The 21,846-nt window shown below is 42.8% G+C and overlaps 1 protein-coding gene across 8 annotated transcripts in view; it reads right to left on the reverse strand.

Moving 5' to 3' along the window:
• The window catches only part of DPF3 (double PHD fingers 3), a 318,642-nt gene that overhangs the window by 144,330 nt on the left and 152,466 nt on the right, over nucleotides 1-21,846 (reverse strand). For all 8 annotated transcript variants that reach the window (XM_068254103.1, XM_068254102.1, XM_068254107.1 and 5 more), the window contains exon 3: nucleotides 20,156-20,263. In XM_068254103.1, the coding sequence (XP_068110204.1) occupies nucleotides 20,156-20,263 (108 nt within the window). The remainder of the gene's footprint in view (nucleotides 1-20,155; nucleotides 20,264-21,846) is intronic.

A 21,846-nucleotide genomic window follows, 5' to 3' on the forward strand; every position in this document is an offset into this window, starting at 1 on the left:
ACGCGCACAGCGGCAGCAGCGCTGTCTGACTTATAAAAACGTCCTGGAGCCATTAAGAGGCTCTAGCAGGACGTTTTTATAAGTCAGCTTGTCATTAAGTGGTTAAACAAAAACATTTCCTTGTCACAGCTGATACAAGTCGTAAAATAAATCTGCACTGTTTCTACTTCTTGATTCATGGAAGCAGACATATTGTTAACATCCAGTGCTTTCAAATGGGCTTATCTGCCATAGGATGCCATGTAACACAGGGGAGAGACCAGAATACAAGTTGTGATTATACACAAATGAGGGGGAATTAGACAGGTTAAACTCTCTAAATACATACAGGGTGAATTTCTCTCTGTTTTCCTTCTGTCCTGTGCAAGAGTTCAGGTCCACTTTAACTAAAGTACAGCTTCCACTTCAACCAGACTTCTGTAAGCAGTCACACAATGTTAATTATCTACAGAGTAAGCAAGTCAGCTCTACACTTAACATGTCCTGCCTGAAGCTCCCCTAAAAAAATTGTATACTCTGTTTTCTATGATTTCCAGGTCTTACCTGACAATTGAAAGGTTGCACTGTGCTCCCTAGTTTAAATCTATGGTTATATAGTATATTCTAACATGAGAAGATGACTTTCTAGTGATATGAAGCATAATTAAGAAAAAACAATGTGCAATGTCACTGAACATTACTGGATGTTTGAAGGCTACAAAAAGGCTTAAAACTCCATACACGTGTAACAGCGGTCTTTTATGCTTTCACAACTTTTGTTGTAAAACAAGTTGTAATACCTAAAAAAAAAAAAATCTTTTGTTTAAAGAGCTGATAAGACTGATAAGAAGTCAATCCAACAGTTGGATTATAAATCCTATCAGCTCTTTGAACAATAGCAAAATACTTTTTTTCAGGTGTTTCAACTTGTTTCACAACAAAAGTTGTGAAAGCATAAAAGACCGCTGTTGAGCGTGTGTATGGGGCTTTAGAGCATTTTTTTTTTTTTTTTTTTAAGATTACAGAAGTGTTTTTGCTATGCTGAGCCAACCTGCTGTCAGATAACACCAGGAGGATTGCTGGTAACACTGCATATGCAGCTAGCTAATGCTGGGCATACACGGCTCGACGCAGGCTTCTCAATCGAGCCGCTGATGGCTCGATTGATAATATCCGACGAGTCCGATCACCGCGGGGATAGATTCCGCATTCGATACCCGCGGGCGGACAATAGTGGCGAATCGAGCGGAAGATAAGAAACGCCGGCGGGGACGAGCGGGAAATAAATCCGGGCGCAGCTAATCGGCCGCCGGATCGACCAGTGTATGCCCAGCATTAGAGTTCACCTTTAAAACATGTCGTTAGGGCCCTTTCACATGAGCAGTTGATTAGCAGTGAAAAGACTCTCAAACTCTTACAACTGCTGGGTGCTCCTTGGTAAAGGCTTGTTTACAAGAGCTAGCGATTTTGAAAAGCTCTTGCTAATGCAAGGTTATGGGGGATTTTTACAAAATCACATCGCTCCATTGTGAACACACACATATGATAACATTAGCAAGAGCTTTTAAAATCACAAAACACTTAGAAAAGCTCTTGTGGTGTGAACAAGCCCTAACTGCTCACTGCTGCTTGGTAACCGCTCACTGAGCATGCAGTTCAACTGTGTGTGAAAGGGCCGTAACACATGTTTTAAAGGCGAACTCTTAGGGAAGGAAGAGGAACAGGTCAGGGAAACAGGTTATTTGACCACATGGCACTCACCCCTTCTACCCCCTATTACCAAACCACCTTCTTTCTGGTCTGATCTGACCATCACTTCTGCTGTGTTTTTGTAACAGCAAGCAGGGGAGCCTTTAGGCATAGACAGTACAGGCCTTTGCCTGGAGTGCCATTGGTCCTGGGGGTGCTATGTTGCTCGATTAAGCCCCACCCCCTGTGCTAAGCCCCACCCCCTGACTAAGCCCCACCCCATGGGTGTTCTGATACTTGCTTCTGCTGCACCTGCTTAGCGTAAGTTGCAGGCAGCTGCCACGGTTTCCCTCTGTGCCTTGTGCATCCTTTTCTCCCCCTTTGTGCCTCCTTCAGTCCCTTTTGTGCCTCCTTCTGTCTCTTTGTGCCTCCTTTAGTCCCTTGTGCCATGTCTGACCCCCTACTTGTCCTTCTGTCTCCATTTATGCCTCCTGTCTTCCTTTATGCCTCCTTCTGTCTCCATGTGCCTCCTTCAGTCCCCCTGTGCCACCTCTGCCTCCTTCTGTGCCCCTTTGTGCCTCCTTTTGTCTACCTTTGTGCCTCATGAAAGTGAAGCTCTGCCTATGTATATTTTCTGGTGAAATGCTGCCCAAATTATGTGTATTTTTTGGGTGAAACGCTGCTCGCATTCTGTATTTTCTGGTGAAACACTGCCGCATTTTCATGTAGTATTCTGGTGAAACGCTACCGCTATATGTGTAATTTCTGGTGAAACGCTGACACTACGATTTTCTGGTGAAACACTGTCGCATTACGATAATTTTCTGGTGAAACACTGCGGCATTATGTTTATTTTCATGAAGGGGGGTCGCCAGGGGGGAGGGGGGCGCGACAGGTTTTTCTTGCCTGGAGTGACAAAATGGCTAGAGGCACCCCTGACAGCAAGCAACAAAAGTAATGCATGTATTAAGTGAGACACAGTTTTATAACTCACTACACATAAACTGTATAAATGCCAGTAAACTTAACCTTCACACATTACGTTTACTGAGCTTTTGTGAATAGACCACTGTCCAAAGAGAAGTCTGCTCAGCCTCTCCAAAAGTAGGACCAGTGCACTCCAGGTAACTCCAATCCCAGATAGTCGATATTGAAGAAGTGAGGTTCCGCACCATGATCCAGTGAAAAATGGAAAGCCTTCATTAAATCAAGTAAAAACAGACATGTGTGTGTGTGTGTGTGTGTGTGTGTGTGTGTGTATACATACATATAATATACATATATATACATATACATATACATATACACATATATATATATATATATATATATATATATATATATATATATATATATATATATATATATATATATTTTACACATACATATACATACATATACATACATATATACACATACATATACATACATATATATATATATATATATATATATATATACATACATATATACACATACACATACATATATATATATACATACATATATACACATACATATATACACATACATACATACATACATACACACATTATATATATATATATATATATATATACACACACATATACATATACACACACACACACACACACATGACCTAACCCCATTTAAAAACGGGCTCTATTTCTGTCACCGCCGCGCACACACACACACAGCACACACTGCCCCCTGGCCCGTCCTGCATCCTGTCCCAACAGCTGTCAGTGAAGGACATGCGCAGTAGCGCAAAAGCACTGACACAGGGACACTTGTAGATTATTAGGTAGGATTGATAGGTTTAGACTTTTGATCTCTCGGTGTTCCTGTGCTCTGTCTGTATAATGCGACTAAGATCCCATCAGTTAGAAAATTCAGAAGGCCTCACAGGTGAGCAATGTCTCATACAAATCACCTACTCTGATGGGTCTAGTGTTACGTTCCACCACCTGAAAGGAAAAAGACAACATGTCGCCATGATAAAGATGGCAAATTTTTTTTGCCACATTAGAAATGTGTGGTTAGCCGACCTGCTCCCTTATAATGTTCGGCTATCCGCTTTCTAAGGTGACGAGTTGTGCAACCAACATATTGAACACAAGAACACGACACCATATACACGACACAGTTCATGTGACATAATGTCTGGTACGAAAGATTTTTCCATTGGAAAAATGAGATGACATTCTTAGAGGCAGAATGTACTGGACAATAGTTGGACGTTGGCATTCTACATTTAAAGGACCCGATAGTCCTCAACCAGCATGGCTGGTGTGAATTGGTGGAAATGAGGCTGGGGGAAAGGATACCACCCAAGTTTGGGGCTCACCTGCTAGGAGTATAGACCTCATCAGAACTTGTGGGGTTATATGGGTCCTCTCTGCTGAAACTGCATTGCATGAAAGTGTATTGGCCAACTGTCAAGTTCTTAAAGAGCAACTGGAGTGAAAACGTAAGTGATAAAACTGCTTATTTTTTAAATGTATTCATTTATAAAGGATTTAGTCAGTGTTTGCCCCTTGTTGCATCTTTCCTGACCCTGGTTTACATTCTGACATTTATCACAGGTGGTGACATCATCAGTCCTGTCAGGTGCAGTTTTGCCTAATGTTTGTTTCCAAGAATTCCGATGCCAGTGAAAATAATGCCTGGTCTCCCAGGATGCTCTGAGAGGAGAACTCCGCATAGCTAAACAGCCTAGGCTTAGCATCACTGGCCAAACGGGGCTACATACCAATATACAGATAAAGTTTTTCTGATGCTAAAACCAGGAAAATTACCATAAAAGTTGGTATCCTGAATATACTGCACTATAGCACCTCTTCAACCTCCAATGCGTACTTATTAATGCTTGTACTGGACCTATGCCTGGCTCCTTTCTGCGCACTCTCATGTATAACATTTGTTTTTTTCAATTTCAGCAATGTGCCCCCAAGCTGCATATACTGAATAATGAAATCATTATTCACCTCTTTTCATTATGTTAAGCTTCTTTATTGCATCAATTTCCAATATGGTATAATCTTTATTTCAGCTACATCTCGAACAAAGATCTTTTGCTAAGGCAGAGTTTAAATTGACTTACTTTTGTCAATACCGCTGAATAGAAAAGCGGCAAGCTCAGAGTGTGACCCCTCACAATAACAAATTCCTGTCTGACTGAGAAACAGGGTTTTTGTTGTTGTTCGCCCTCAAGCATTATTCTCAATTAAAATACAACAAAGTCCATAAACAACCTTCTTATGTTTTTCAGACATCTACCATACACCCTCCAAAGATGGCAGCTCCAAATAAGAGAAGAGGCGAGGTACTTGGGCCTTTAGATTGTCATAGCACCCTGTCACTGCCTCAACAGAACAAATATCTATAAGGTGATACTTATCAAAGTTATACATACTGTGGGAGAGATTTATCAACGCATTACCGATGTTTATTTCTTCTTAATCTGTTCTAACGGAGAGAACAGTTCTGCATGATAATAAGAACCTTCTTAAATCCTAGGTAATAGTAGCAGTTTTGCATGAATTTCTAGTGCTGCACTACAGTTAAGAGAAGTGCAAATCCATCCCTAAAGTGGCGCAGATTAAGAAGTGATAGCAGTTCTACAAATTTAGAACTGCAGGCTAGACATGATTGCAGAGTGCAGGCTATATATGATTTGTGATGTGCTCCTCCCCCCTGCTGAATTCATCATCAGAGCCTGCTGCTATCAATACAGCAGGTGTGTTGGTTACCTCAGCACCAGCAATTCCCCTCACACACTGCAGAGAGACCTTTCTAGCTCCTCCTATTTTACAACAGTTTTAGAAGGAATCTGCACTATCTAATGATTTCTTAAGATGCCTGAGACAGTTCTGCATGGATTTCAAAAAACCTACTAAAATGTTGTCTCAGACACTCTTGATAAATCTGGCCCTGCGTCAGAAGTAGTTCCTGCTCTACTGCGAGTCATAAAGCATTTTGATAGTCTGACTGTGCAATACCCACAGCTGTAATCCACTGTAACAGAAATACTAGTTCCAAAGGCAAATTTGCTGGGATATTTTAGACTAGACTATTTGTCTAAACAGCTGCTCTAGTTTTAAACAGGTTCTCAACAAGCAGAGCATAAAACATAAGGAGTATTTCTCACGGTTGTGGAGTCAGTACGAAAATCATCCGACTCCAACGGTCTCCGTTTATGAAACCACCGACTCAGACCAAAATTGCTCCAACTCTGACCTCTTGACTATGGACAGGGCTGTGGAGTATGTACAAAAAATCCTCAGTTTGAAAAACGCTGCCTACGACTCCAGGTACCCAAAAATTGCAGAAACTCCACAGCCCTGGTACTAGAGTGAAATCTTGGAACATATTAGCTTGTACATAACAAATCTGACAATATATTTTAGGTATTTCGAGGCAAAAATTAAATGTTTGGAAATTATTCATAAGCAGGTAATGCGTACTGGGAATAAATGCCCACATGAAAAACGGCCTTCAAAATATAGTAAACCATGGAGACCCACTGGTCCTGGGCAATTACCGTATATACCAGCATATAAGCCTCCCGCATATAAGTCGACCCCCCAACTTTTACCTAAAAAACCAGGGAAAAATGATTGTCCCCCATATAAGCCGGTGGTAGGAAATGCTGGATTGGTGCAGGCCGCGTGATCCCCCCAATGTGTCCCAGTATAGCTAGTATAGTGCCCAGTATGGGTAGGTAGTGCCTCAGTATAGCTAGTATAGTGCCCAGTATGGGTAGGCAGTGCCCCAGTATAGCTAGTATAGTGCCCCAGTAGAGCTAGTATGGTGTCCAGTATAGCTAGTAAAGTGCCCAGTATAGCCAGTAAAGTGCCCAGTATAGCCAGTATAGTGCCCAGTTTAGCCAGTAAAGTGCCGCTTCCTCTAATCCGGGTGTCCCTCTCTCCTGCCTCGTCACAGCAGCAGCGCCAGGCGCGCTGCTGTGATACACTAATACGCATGATGGAGAGCAGAGCGAGAGGGGCACCAGGATTAGAGGAAGCGGCCGCCGGCTGAACAGGTAATAGCAGCGGCGGCGGAAGGAGCAGGCGCGCGGGGGGGGGGGGGGGGGGGGGGGGGGGGCGCGGACCACCACACACCACCACCCACCACTTGCATACAAGCCGACCCCCCAACTTTTGGCCCCCTTTTTGGGGGTCAAAAATTCGGCTTGTATGCGAGTATATACGGTATATCATTGTCCTCCACTTTTCACTGTACCAAGATTATGTCAAACAAGCTGCTCTGCTATACAAAACCTACCACAATTTCCTCCATGGGTTAGCTTTTCATTGTGTGATGTGCAAATAACTTGAGATTTATACACAGTCTATTTAATAGTTTTCAGTCTATTTCGGCCTCCTGTTACATAATGTTTTATAAGGTTGGCTTTATACTTACCGTAACTGAAAATTGTTCCATTTTCAGCTGCAGAAAGCAGCGGATGAACAAACACATCGCCGGCTACTATGTTAGATATAGGATCCACTTATACAGGATCCGCAGTCTCCATCACAGTGATCGGAACATACAGTTGTGTGAAATTCTGAAAATTCTGCATACCAGACATATTACTCATAGCATGCTATGTATGACATGTCCTCAATGCAATTTCCTTTGACATTCTGACTGCTATTGACAAGATTAATTTTAGCAAGATGTCACTGGCAGCCTTTGACAAGGTACACTCCAGAAGAGCTGTCAAATGGTAAAAACAAGTTTATGGCAGCATTGTTCAGGAATTTTCTGGGTGGCGCTCAAGCTGCCAAATTGCCTCTTTGAACTACCACAAACAGCTGCCTCTCTGACACCCCCCCCCCCAAACAAACACTGCTGCCTCTCTAGCCCCCACCCCCAATACAAACACTGCTGCCTCTCTGAACCCCCCCCCACCCCCCCATCACTTCTGAATCACTGGCGACACTTTGCATTTCAGTATTGCAGAATGGTGTTCAGCATGGCCAGAGCCGGAGATGAGCAAGCATAAATTTTCAAGCCTGCTCAACTCAAATCACTACAGCGACCCTAACCATTAAGTGCTGTATGGAAAAATATCCTTGCTCACGGCAGCACTCTGTTCAACAGCTATGTGACGAAGATCAACTGCAGAGAGTGCCTAAACTCCATCACCGACCATGAAGATACGTGGAGCCATATCGAATTCCCTTTTTCTCCTAAGTGATCAAGGGATTTTATGTGACTGCCACCTGGAGTAAGGAATGATTTGTTTCTCCCCTTAAAAGTTAATTGAACCAGGGTTTTTTTTTTTCTTTTTTGCCTTCCGGTGGATCAACTGGGATATGTGAGGTTGACTATGCAGGAGAGAAAGGTTCCTAATTTTGACAGTACCTTTTCAATTGCTGAACAGTTATTTTAAACAAAATGTAAAAAAATTATTTCCTAGGAGAAATTGTAATTGAATAAGGGCACAGAAGTCTAGCCTGACACCCGGGGCTCTGAAAAGGACCTACCGGTAGTCTGGGTCTTAAGACAAGGGCTAAAAAAATAAATGTTTAAATACTATGTATTTACAAAATCAACAATAAAAAGTAAGTCAATCTCCCTTCGCACAAGGGAAGCTTTTAATGCAGGGCGACAGCAGCCCAATGGTGGAGACCCAGAAGAAATTGAGGAGCCTCAAAGATTGCGGGGGGCTGGAAGATGCCATAAGTAAGCCCCTCCCCCCAATTCATGCATGCTTTAACAAAAATATTTTATATTTTCGGACTACAAGACACTCCAGACTATGAGACACACCTAGAATTACAGGGCAAAAACCAGGGGGGAAAATAAAAATATATAGTAAACCTGGGGTGTCTATGGTCCAGGGGCATCTTGTAGATGTGCTCCCCCTATTTTCCGCCTCCCGTCTCCCTCCGTGTCCCTGTGTCCTGGGCTACCCTTGTAGTAAGTAATTAGCAGCATACGCTATCACTCACTTCATCCTGAGTGCCTGTGGCGATACGGTGATTTAATAAATATTGACAGTAGGATTGCGTAACGTACAATTGAGAAACGTGGTATGTAGAAAACGGAATTACGCAGAATATCATATTACTGAGGCTCGGAAATTTTAAGCTAGTCCCAAGGCTCAGCAGTATTATTATTATTATTGATTTATATAGCGCCAGAATCTTCTGTGACGCTGTACAACAGCATACAGAGTATAACAATACAAAGTATACAAGACAAGAGGGTACAACAGATACCCTCTACCCTTTACTGTGGTAAATAGCTTGGAGTTTTTCTTTGAGGAGAGAGAGGAGGTGGGGCCAGGCGCTGGAAGTGGAGCGATGCGGGATCTTCGGGATGGCTTTGCGGGACGAGACTCCGGCCAGCTATCCTGACACACATCACCCACACTGCCCAAGTAACGGAGCCGCGGGAGGCGGCTGAGTATCGGGGAGCAGCGGCAGTCTCCTGCAGGAGAGGACAATCATTTGCTGGCTTAGTGTGAAAAGGACACAGGCAAGATGCAGAAGCCGGTATTATGCAAGAAAATGTGGAAGCTAGAAGGCGGCCCAGTGGCGTTTATCTGTGGTGACACCAGGATCCTGAGGCACCTTGGCCAACCATGCACAAATCCAAGAAGCCTGTCTAGTAGTGGCCAATACATCTGGTGAGTCTGTATGCTATCGGGTGTGTAATCCTCCACTTGGTGGAGGATTACAACACTGAATTCAAGATATTGCATCTGTGAATGTGCTATAATATGAACTATCAACTTTGACCCGGAAAATAATAAATACAATGTATTTATTCTAAAAAACACACGAATGCAATCGCCGCATAAAGAGGTTTTGTGAGCGTTTAGCGCTCTTCATATACCTTGCATCGTAGCAAAAACGCCCCAAAAATGGTACAGGCACCGCTTTGCTGAACACACAGCGCACGAACCACGCTGATATGAACCTTCTCATAGAGATTAATTGCACAAGCGTTTTGTGGGCGCTTTAAAAAATTGCCTGCGCTTGAAAAAAGGCAGAAAATGCCCCTGGTGTGAACGAGCACTGAAGGATTTTTATTTTATGGAGGGAGATTCACTTTAATGAAAAAGTAAAAATGTTTGAGGATGTATGCTATTATGCGTAATCCGTAATTCTTTCTGGCAACCGCGTTACATTTTTGCATTTTTGGATTGATACTTTCGAGCCTTTTGATTGGCCTAAAAATTCCACGGTATTCCGAATTCCATTCTGGTCTTCTGATGGGCCCAATACTGTCGAGTCTTGTGACTAGCTTAACATTTCCGAGCCCAAGTAATACGTTACTCTGCATAATTCCAATTTCTACATACCACGTTTCTCAAGAGAAAACCGCCAAGCTATTAACTGTGGTAAACAGCTTGACGTTTTTCTCCGAGGAGGGGAGGCGGGGCCAGGCGCCGGAAGTCTTCAGAACGGCTTTGTGGGACGAGACTCCGCAAGCAAATATAACTTTATTACAGCAGCGCTAAAAGATTTTATGTATTTATTTATATATTTATTCATTTTATAGATGGAGATTCACTTTAACAAATACAAAAAAACATTTAGAGGAAATCAGGAAGTCCGATTTTCGTGGAATGCCACAGAAATGATAAAGCAGAATTCCTTCTGAATTTGGAAATCTGCATTTCCGAACACCCCAAATATGGAATAAGAAGCTTAATTTTACCTACCCACCCTGAATAGGTTTCAATTTTCCTAAAATAGTTACAGATGAAGCAGTGTTGACTTTACGGTTTTCCTTCCTGGAAAAAAAATGACAAATCATTTTTGTGATAAGAAAATTATGCAATTGTAGGTCTTTTAAAGAGGTTGTTATCTGTATGCTTGTAGAGCTACGGAAGGTACGGAGGAAAGAATGTACAGTTGTTAGGAATTGGGCTTTCTGCTGAGCATTGCCATGGAAACAGACATTGGCACACAACTGCCCCCAAGGAATCACCTGCTCCTGCTATCGCAGCTGGCAGGGTCAGCACAAAGGATTGGATGGCATTTTTGCATCTTTATATGTACACAGCTACAAAGATATGTAAACAGACATTTAATATGCATTCTCTTTTACATACACAGTGCCAAAGTCCATAAAAACCCTCCTGCACAGTCCGAATATCTACAAACTCTGGAAATAAACTTTTATTTTATAGGGTGACCCACAGCCTGGAAAACAAATCGAGTAGACACAGGACACAAAGCTTTAGGGCTCATTCACACTGTGTGGTGCTGTCATGCCTGACGTGACCCTACATGGTGTGCGATCTGCAGGGTGATATTAAAGTCCTTAGACTTTATATTACTGTTCACAATACAGCGAGTGTTCTTGTGTATTCCGATATAACACATCTGGAAACATTTTTGTGGACAACACTTGAGATCTCTCTTCGAGTTGTATTTTAGTGTATCATGGGCGCTAACAAATCAATGTACATGGCCAGGATCGGAAAATGCATGCGTAAAATCTGGCTTGTGCACAGGTTTCAAGGGTATGCGCAAGCCCATTCAGTATGCCACACACACACACACACACACACACACACACACACACACACACACACACACACACACACACCTCGCACTCTCCCAGTAGCCACTACACATTTTTTACTTTATTTTTTAAAATGCCATAAATGCATTATTAGAAATTGCAGCATGCTCATGCCATCACCGCCACCAGTTTTGTGGCCCAGAGAATAGAAGGCTCCCTTGGACCTGGGGTGTGGTAACAATTAATGCCCTCCCCACCCAGAAAACATCGACAGGGCCCACAATGTTCACACCCCTTCTTTAGCCTACCCTTGGCGACGCTCATCTCTCGCAAGTGTTATAAAACAAAGGTGGCCATCAAGATGCTCACACCCACAAGTGTATCCACAGAAACACCTTTTGTTGGAGTATGTACATCTATATTGGAGGAGGGGGTTGTAGGAGAAAAAGTGAGGGCACCCACAGCTCTGCCTAACGTCCCATCCCCTCCCCCGCAGTCACAGGGGCTGCTCCCCTAGAAGTTACAACCCTGCCTTGGACATCCCGATAGTCTACAAAATCACCTAATGAATACGGGACTTTACAAGAACAGCCTTCAGGCAAAGGTATCACTCTCCCATTTTGTAAGATACACAGCTGGGCATTCCAACACCTCCAACCCCCACCCCTGTGCTCTTTGACAATAATAAAAAAAAATGATAAAGAAATACTAAAGTAAGCAGTATACATATTGATGTTTTTCCATATCTACAGATTGTTCTCTTTCCCTCTCTTTTTTTAACCGCCCGGCCTGTATCTGTTGGTTAGCGTCTTGGCCATATAAATGTTCTTGATTGACTATGAATGTGCAGCTTGGGGTAGAGAGAGGGACATGTACATAGAACATCTGAGGGCGACTGTGCAACATGAACTCGGATTTCAAGATCCATGTGTATTCAATTTGTGGAGTTCAACATGGCTCTCATCATGCTGCAGATAGAAAATAAGACTATATGAAACTCTGCATGCAGGTTTTCCATATACTACAGGCACATCTATTATCAATAAATTCAGTATTGCAATCTTAAAGGGAACATAAACTAAAGGTGCCCATACACTTACTCGATTTTCTGCCGATAGACAGCAGATTCGATCACTGATCGAATCTGCTGTGAAAAATCGATACGCAAACGCTTACCGATCGACTGATTTCCATCCGAAATCGATCAATCCCGTCCCAACGACTGACGGTAGCTGCAACACATTACCTGTTCCACTGTTGCGTGTCCCCGCTGTCCCTTCTCCGTGCTTGGCTCCGGCTGGCTTCACTTACTTTCTGTCTGGGAAGTTTAAACAGTAGAGCGCTCTCTACTGTTTGAACTTCCCCCAACAGGAAGTAAAGTGAAGCTGGAGCCCAGAGCGGAGGACAGCGGAGACCGGGGGCACTTGCGCCGGCCGGATCAGGTAATTTATGCAGGGGGTGGTGGCAGCTCCACAGATTGTGAATCAGTTTCATAGTGAAATCGATTCAAAATCTGTTTGCAGTGTAGGCAGCCAATAGATTCCTCTTTGATCAGATTAGATCACAGAGGGATCTATCTGCTGGTCGATCTGGTGATATGGATGTTTCCTTTTAAACAATACCAGTTGCTTGGCAGTCCTGCTGATCTCTTTGGCTGCAGTAGTAGCTGAATCACACACCTGAAACAAGCATGCAGCTAATCCAGTCTGACTTCAGTCAGAGCACCTAATCTGCATGCTTGTTCAGGGGTGGTGGCTAAAAGTATTAGAAACACAGGATCAGCAGGCGAGTCAGGCAACTGGTATTATTTTAAAAGGAGAAATCCACATCCTTCTCAGTTTAGGTTCCCTTTAACATGCATTGTCAGCATTGCTTTGGAGCCAAAGATAATGTGAGGTGACTAAGGGCTTGTTTCCACTGTTGCGACGCGATTTCGCCGGCATTCCGACGCTTGTAAAAACGCATGCGGATGCGTTTCCGCATGCGTTTTTACCCGCGATTTCGCGTGCGATTTCGCATGGCAGGGTGCCATGCGAAATTAACCATGACACTGCCAGGGCAAAATAAAATTGAAAAAGGTGCGAAATCGCACGCGAAATCGCGGGTAAAAACGCATGTAACAAACGCATGCGTTTTTACTATTAAATACATTAGCGGCGATTCGCATGCATTCCACTTGCAGGCGAATTCGTTGCCTCTTTTGTGCGTTTTTGACCGCTGAAAAAAAACGCACCTCAACAACGCTACAGTGGAAACAGGCCCATCCACTTGCATTACATGTGCGAATCTGCATGCGTTGGACGCATGCAGATTCGCGATAGTGGAAACGAGCCCTAAACCGAATACAGCACACATCATAGGCCCAAACCTTCATATTATCCACTCATCACACCACAAGATGGTTGCAGAGTTAAAGGACACCTGTGGTGAAAGGAATATGGAGGCTGCCATATTTATTTTCTTTAAACAATGTGGGTTGTCTGGATGTCCTGCTGATCCTCGGCCTTGAATACACTTAGCCATAGACCCTGAACAAGCATGCAGCAGATCAGGTACTCTGACTAGATTTGCCACATGCTTGTTTGAGGTGTGCGATTCTGAGCAACTGGTATTGTTTAAAAGGAAATACATATGGAAGCCTCCATATGCCTCATTTCAGGTGTCCTTTAAAATTTGTAGAGGCAGAACCATTGGGATAAGATAAGAGATGACAGCAGAATCATGTACATGTCCTACAAAATAAACAGTATGACCAGATACGATGTATTTGTACTCTATTCTATCTATACACTGTTCCTTAAAGTGAACCTTCAGACTAAAAATCTACTCAGCAGCACTGAAAAGGCTTGGTGCTTCTTCAACAGTTTCACAGCATCAGAACTTTGTTTTTCTTACCCAAGCCTCATTTTTAGCTGCACAGAAGCTAAGCTGCGCCCCATCAAATAAATCTGCCTGGGCATTTTTCCCCTGATGCTGTGCAAAGCATGATGGGATTTCTGATGATTGTTCTCATTCTGCTGTTTTGCCGCTTTTTTTTCGTATTGAATTTGAGATTTGAAGCCTAGTGCACGCAGCTGGGAGGGGTGATCAGGACACAGGACAGTTTGGAACTGTGTCTCCTGCTCCTTGTCACCTCCTTTCAACCAAAAAGATGGCTGCCCCCATGAAATCACAAACATTTACCGGTCCTTTTAAAACAGGACGGGTAAGAGATTATATTACCCATTATCTATTTTAATTAACACAACTAATGTAACTTAATGACAGTATGTTTGTTTAGGCTGAAGCTCCTTTTTAACCAATATAGTAACATATGTACAGTCACACCTGTAATTATACTGTGTTTTTGCATATTCTGCTCTACAGGAATAAATATATACAATATAGATAAGACCTTTTGCATTTTATTGATTGAAGGACGCTTTATTGAATCGTACAGCTGCCTCATGTGATCTCTTAGCTAAACAGCCGTTACTGCAGGCCGATACATCCATCGCACTCTTTGTGGGAGGAAATCACGGGTCTCTTCTTTTGTACCATGAGAAGAATGTGTACAGTGCTGTGACAAGGAGTAATTACCTGAATCCAACTCACTTTTCTTGCAGAAAATGGATCATTAATCCCCACAGATTTCTGTATACACCTATTTAAGCTTATCAAACTAAGTCACATCACTCAACATCATTTTCAAGCCTCTCCAGAGAGCAGGAACGGACGCTTAAGACCAATTTACAAAAAAAATCGCCGGGAATAAAAGAAATGACTCTGGAGATGGTGGGTAACTGTGCAACCAGCAAATTAAAATGGATTTTGCATTGGCACTTTCTCATTTAAACTGATCGCACAGATGGAACCAAACTCTACTCATTAAGCCCATTAAGTACAGCCAGCAACACTGAAGAGGCCATAAATCAAACGCTGATAGCAGACTGTTCTGATCATCTGCTCACAGTCTGCATGTTCATCTTTTTAATGAGTCTCCCAGTATTATGACCCATTTGGGACATTAGTAAGAAGTATAAAAACAAAGCACAAAATATTAGATGAATACACGACTTGTTACCCCATGACAAAATGTTAATGACAATATAATCCACTGTAGGGTGTATAGGAACTTTTAAGTAGTCTTGAGCTGAATTTATTCAGTCAACACTTTTCTCCAGGTTTCTTTACTACATACATACTACCTGAAGTCTATATGCACCCCAGGCGTTCTCAGTCAGCTCTGAAACCCACAGTGCACTACATACAGACGCCCGCTGTTTTGGGGATACAGAGTTTGCCCCAGTGTCTGTCCATCCACCACTTACTAGTGGCCCCATCATTGTAGTGGGTGGACTCGGTAATCAAATGCAAGAGAAGATCGTGTAGTCCAGCTAGACTTTTCTGAAAATTAGTTTAGATTTGCAGACATTTACTTGAAATAGAAAAAACAAAACAAAAATTATATTGAGCTTTTCTCCTGGCGGACTCAAAGCAGCAGAGCTGCAGCCACTAGGGCGCGCTCTCTAGGCAGTAGCATAGTTAGGGAATAGGGAATCTTGCCCCAGGTTTCCTCACTGAATAGGTGGCTTACTGAACAGGCAGAGCCGAGATTCAAACCTGGGTCTCGTATGTCAGAGGCAGAGCCCTTAAAGAGACACTGAAGCGAAAGAAAAATTATGATATATCGGTAATGATCTGTATGTGTAGTATAGCTAAGAAATAAAGCATTAGGAGCAGAGACATAAGTCTAACAATGGTTTCCAGTACAGGAAGAGTTAAGGAACTCCAGTTATCTATGCAAATTGCCATTGAGCTCTGCGATTTTCAAAGTCTAGAGAGCTCTGTGTTCTGAAGGCTGTTATCTTAAATGTATTGTTTTTCTTTTGCAGAGAACAGTTCAGGACAGGTCAAAAGTTCACTGCCTGTTCTGTAAAAAAAACATTTAGAATGCTGAGTAGTGTGTAAACTGCAAATATTAGAGAATGATGCAAGGATATAAAAAAAAAAAAGCTGTATAACTGAAAATAAAAATACTATTGTTTTTGCTACTAATGATCTAGTAATTATCCGTACTACACAACCAATTCATTATGTCATCATTTTTTTCCGCTATCTGTATGTACTGTCACTACAATAGCACCACGTGCGTAGCACATCCTATTGAGGTGATGGCAGAGGAGGCCAGGAATTGTGCCAGCAGAAAGGGATGTTTTAAAACATTGGGCACATTTTACACTTGGGTGGGACACTGGCCGGGGGTCCGAAGGTCCGCCATTACCAGCGAGCACCAGATCAGAAAGTTGATTGGCCTGCAAAATTGCCTGATGCATGTATGTTTTGGGAAGGTACAGTTTATGCAAATGAGAGCTATAATAAAGTTATATTGCATTGGGTGCTAAATTGGCGTAAAGGTGGTCACATATTAATAGATGAGGCAATGGGCATGATTCATTAAGAAGCTCTGCTAAAGCAGCACAGTTTAATGTAAAAGGGTTCTCGTTAAAAAGGAGAAGCCGCTTTGCACGCCTTACGTAACAGCGCGCGTTGCTATGTAACCAGTGCCCCTTCCTTAGTTACACGCTTTGCTTACATAGCAATGCGCGTAACTTTAAATCCGGGTGGTCATAGTAGCGGCCGCTAGTGACAAACCATTATTTAATGGAAAATAGTAATGTGAACATTTTTTAAGTTCATGATCAAAAGTTCCACAGGCACTTGTATTGACTTGAGGAAGCGGGCCAAGACCCATGAAATGCGTTGTCTACCGTGCATGAATAAACATTCATTAAATATCCATTAAATAATGGTTTGTCCTGAGAAGGTAAGGAATTATGCTTCTCATATATACAACATCTAGTAGTATCATATCATCAAGGGCACCTCCACCAATGTTTTTTTTAGCATAGCTCATAGCCAATAGGGTTTTTTTTTTTTTTTTTTTAGTCACAATGGCCTCAATTCACTAAGCTTATCTCCTGTCTTTAATAACTCTTCTAGAGTTGTTACCATGGTGATAAGGCATGTAGTATTCAGGAAGCATTTTACCTCAGGCAAACCTAAAGTTAACTCTTCTGTCTTTAAGTTAACTCTTCAATCCTTAAAATAACTCCAGAGTTAAAGACAGGCTGTTTATTAACTGCATGTGAAAATAACTACAGAGGAGGTAAAATAACTACAGAGGAGGTAACTTAACTACAGAGGAGGTAACTTAACTACAGAGGAGGTAACTTAACTACAGAGGAGGTAACTTAACTACAGAGGAGGTAACTTAACTACAGAGGAGGTAACTTAACTACAGAGGAGGTAACTTAACTACAGAGGAGGTAACTTAACTACAGAGGAGGTAACTTAACTACAGAGGAGGTAACTTAACTACAGAGGAGGTAACTTAACTACAGAGGAGGTAACTTAACTACAGAGGAGGTAACTTAACTACAGAGGAGGTAACTTAACTACAGAGGAGGTAACTTAACTACAGAGGAGGTAACTTAACTACAGAGGAGGTAACTTAACTACAGAGGAGGTAACTTAACTACAGAGGAGGTAACTTAACTACAGAGGAGGTAACTTAACTACAGAGGAGGTAACTTAACTACAGAGGAGGTAACTTAACTACAGAGGAGGTAACTTAACTACAGAGGAGGTAACTTAACTACAGAGGAGGTAACTTAACTACAGAGGAGGTAACTTAACTACAGAGGAGGTAACTTAACTACAGAGGAGGTAACTTAACTACAGAGGAGGTAACTTAACTACAGAGGAGGTAACTTAACTACAGAGGAGGTAACTTAACTACAGAGGAGGTAACTTAACTACAGAGGAGGTAACTTAACTACAGAGGAGGTAACTTAACTACAGAGGAGGTAACTTAACTACAGAGGAGGTAACTTAACTACAGAGGAGGTAACTTAACTACAGAGGAGGTAACTTAACTACAGAGGAGGTAACTTAACTACAGAGGAGGTAACTTAACTACAGAGGAGGTAACTTAACTACAGAGGAGGTAACTTAACTACAGAGGAGGTAACTTAACTACAGAGGAGGTAACTTAACTACAGAGGAGGTAACTTAACTACAGATGAGGTAACTTAACCACTTTCCCCACCACTACAGTATATCTACGTCAGCTGTGGCACTCTCCAAGCCACAGCCACGTAGATATACTGATCTGCCTTAAGCCCTTTTGTGCAGGGACAGGTGCGCTTCAGAGCGCACCCCCCGGCACTGTCGGTTGCCTTACTAATTGGCAAAAGGGAACATGTTCCCTTGTAGCCAATTAGTGACCCCCCCCCCCCCCCCCCGCGGATGAACGATCACCGCTGTAACAAACAGCGTGATCCTTCATCTCCCCCTCCTCCGTGCACAGATGGCTAAAAAAAATGTAAATAAAGCCGCCTCTCTCACCTTACCTCGTTCCAGCGATGAGCCTGCAGCCTGAGCATCCGATCCCAGCTCTGAACTCAGCCGCGTATTGCCGGTGACCCGGGTCCCGGCTTGATGACGTCATCAAGCCGGGACCCGGGTCACCGGCAATACGCGGCTGAGATCAGAGCTGGGATCGGATGCTCAGGCTGCAGGCTCATCGCTGGAACGAGGTAAGGTGAGAGAGGCGGCTTTATTTACATTTTTTAGCATCTGTGCACGGAGGGGCTGCCTAATGGGGGGGGGGGGGGGGAGGTCATACATCTGGCTACCCACACTGGGGGGGGGGGTTTGGGGGTGCAAAAAAACTGCCAGGCATCTGGGTAACTGGGGGGGATGACATCTGACAATGGGGGATCATTTGATTATCTGGGGGAGGGGGTAACCTAATACTGGGGGCACATCTGGCTATAATTGGTGGGGGGGGCAATTCTGGGGGTACATATGGCTATAAAGGGGGAAATTTTATCCGGGGGACACAACTGCCTATAATGAGGGGTGCCAATCCTGGCGGCGTTACTGTCTCTCTGTACTGGGGGGTGGTAGATACATGGGACACATCTGACTATACCGGGGTGCCGATATTGGGGTCACATCTGGCTAAACTGGGAAGGTTGGGCTGATACTCGGGGCACATCTGACTATATTAGGGGGGACATTAACTGGTGGAATGGTTTTATAAACTGTGGTACTTTTTATTTTTAAACTGGAATTGTTAAAAACTGAGAAATAATGCATTTTTAATTTTTGTTCCCTTTTTTCAATTAAAATGCCTAGAAAACAAAATTGTTCTTGGGACTAAATACCCCCCATTGAAAGCCTGGTTTGTCTTGAAAAAAACGATATATAGATCATTTAGGTGTAGTGAGTAGGGATAAAGTTATTGCTGATTGAATAGGGACACCGCTAAAGCGTCAAAACTGCTCTGGTCAATAAGGGGAAAACAAGGTCTGGATGCGAAGTGGTTAAGGAATGAAGAGATAAGATAACTCTCTCTTATGTGGAGGTAAGTTTTCTTTTGCCTTATTATCTCCAGCATGATCTTAGTGAATTGAGGCCAATGACCTTTAGTCCTCACAACTAATGAAAGTGACCGACCAGCATCTGCACTAACAGTCCTGGGACACCAAGCAGGGACGATTATATTCCCGCAGGCTCAGACAGTGGTTGCAAGTTTTGCAACCTACCCTTGTGAGTATAATACTTATACACATGTGCTTACATCACTTTGTCTAATGATAGTGCACCATTGGGCTCCTGGTCTTTCTCATTTACATAGACTATGAGGTTATGGGTAACCATCAAGGATTTAAACTTTTTCTAATATGGCAAATACGGTCTGCAAGTCACAGACCTGAATAGTATAGTGGAGGGCTGACCGACTGCAATATGTACATTTGATAGGATCATTGCTAATCAAAATGTAAAATCATTACTTTATGAATCACTGTCAAAATATGTAAACACTGATCTTGGAGCAGAACCTTTCAGACAAGAGCTACCAGCATCACAAGGATCAGGTGAATGCAATAGCATACCATTATGTAGAAATAAACATGGAAACTCCTTTTACGATTCAGAATATTCCTCATACATGACGGCTCACCTGATTTTATCTCCAGGAGTCGAAGCCGGGGATCCTCCGGAGGATGCAAGCGCCTCTTCTTCCTCCAACATCTGGCGGGATAAGTGTACAGCTGTCCTGGTGCCACACCTGCATACATATAAATCATTAAAGAAAAAGTGAATTAGTTTTCAGAAAGAATCTCATTTATCTGGATCATGGTATAGCCAAAGGTAGTACCCCAGCAAGCTTATGGTGAACCACAACTCCTAGGAGTGTGTAAGGGGCTATAATGGACCTAAAAGCCCTCTTAGTAAAATGCTATAGAAAACAAAAGTTTTCTTTCTTAAAGGGGTTCTCTGGGGAGTGTTTGAAAATAAAAAAAGACACTTACCTGGTGCTTCTACCAGCCCCCTGCAGCTGTAATGTCCCACGCCGTCCTCCAACGATCTGCCGTTCCCCGATGGCTGTCCCGGTCTGATATTAATGTAACAAGACGAATAGTGCTCGCTCCCACGCGTGTCATCGGGAGCTTACTGCGCAGTACAAAGTTTTCTTGTACTACGCCTGTGCAGTAAGCTCCTAATGACACGCCGCGTGGGAGTTGGATGAGATGCCATGTTAGACCGGGACCGGCGGCGGGGAACGGCGGATCGTTGGAGGACAGCGTGGGACATTACAGCTGCAGGGGGCCGGTAGAAGCCCACCCTAAAAGACACCAGAGGTGAAAATAAACTAATGAAAAACAATTGCATCTATCTTCCTTCTCCTAAAAAGAACTAAGATATTCCACAGTTTTATTTTATATTTAAATCTACTTTTCATGTTCATAATTAAGGACCAGTTGGTCCGAAACATGTCAGCTGGATTTATGTGTTGACCTTTCTTGGATACGTCCATAAATAAAGACCAAGGATCTTAGGAGCATTGTGCGGACCTTCTTCGTTCTTCAAGTTTACATGGGATTAGCTACCCTGGTCTGGCACTGCTCTATCTGGGGTGAGCGGTTTCTACCTTCTCCTCTATCTCGTATGGTGCTGCAAGATAGGACGGTAGATTGAGCCGCGTTAGGCGGCTCTATCCCTATAAGGTCTCCCAAAGTGGCGCTGATTGGCCGGCGGGACCACGTGATGTGGAGCGAGACAGTGCTGGGCGTAATGGAAAAAACTACGCTTACGGATCATTACGCATAATTTTACGCTATTACGCATTACGGAATTACGCTTACGGCGTAGACATTTATTTACGGTTCATGTCTGTAATTACGCATAGCCCTTACGCAATTACGCGTAAGAATACCGTAATGCAGGTTGTTACGTTATTGCCTTACGCGTAATTTCCTACTAGCAATTAATGCGTAAGGCCATGCTCCCAAGCGGAAAAGTTGACGCATGGATCAATGTTAGGTAGCCGCCGACTTTAAGGGTTAATAGCAAAGCCCCCTTAATTGCTTAGAGCCTCAAATTTGGAGAATATATTAAGGAGATCAGAAGGAATAAGAGGAAAAATATTTTTTTCAAAAAGACCTTATAGTTTTTGAGAAAATCGATGTTAAAGTTTCAAAGGAAAAATATATACATTTAAAAGCCCGCCGACTTTAACGGTTAATAGCAAAGCCTGCTTAAAATTTAGGAACACCAAATTCCCAGGGTATATTAAGGGGATCAGTGGGAATAAGAGGAACATTTTTTTTTTTCAAAAAGACCTTATAGTTTCTGAGAAAATCGATTTTT

Source organism: Hyperolius riggenbachi, chromosome 9, assembly GCF_040937935.1.
Source record: "Hyperolius riggenbachi isolate aHypRig1 chromosome 9, aHypRig1.pri, whole genome shotgun sequence".
Taxonomy (NCBI): domain Eukaryota; kingdom Metazoa; phylum Chordata; class Amphibia; order Anura; family Hyperoliidae; genus Hyperolius; species Hyperolius riggenbachi.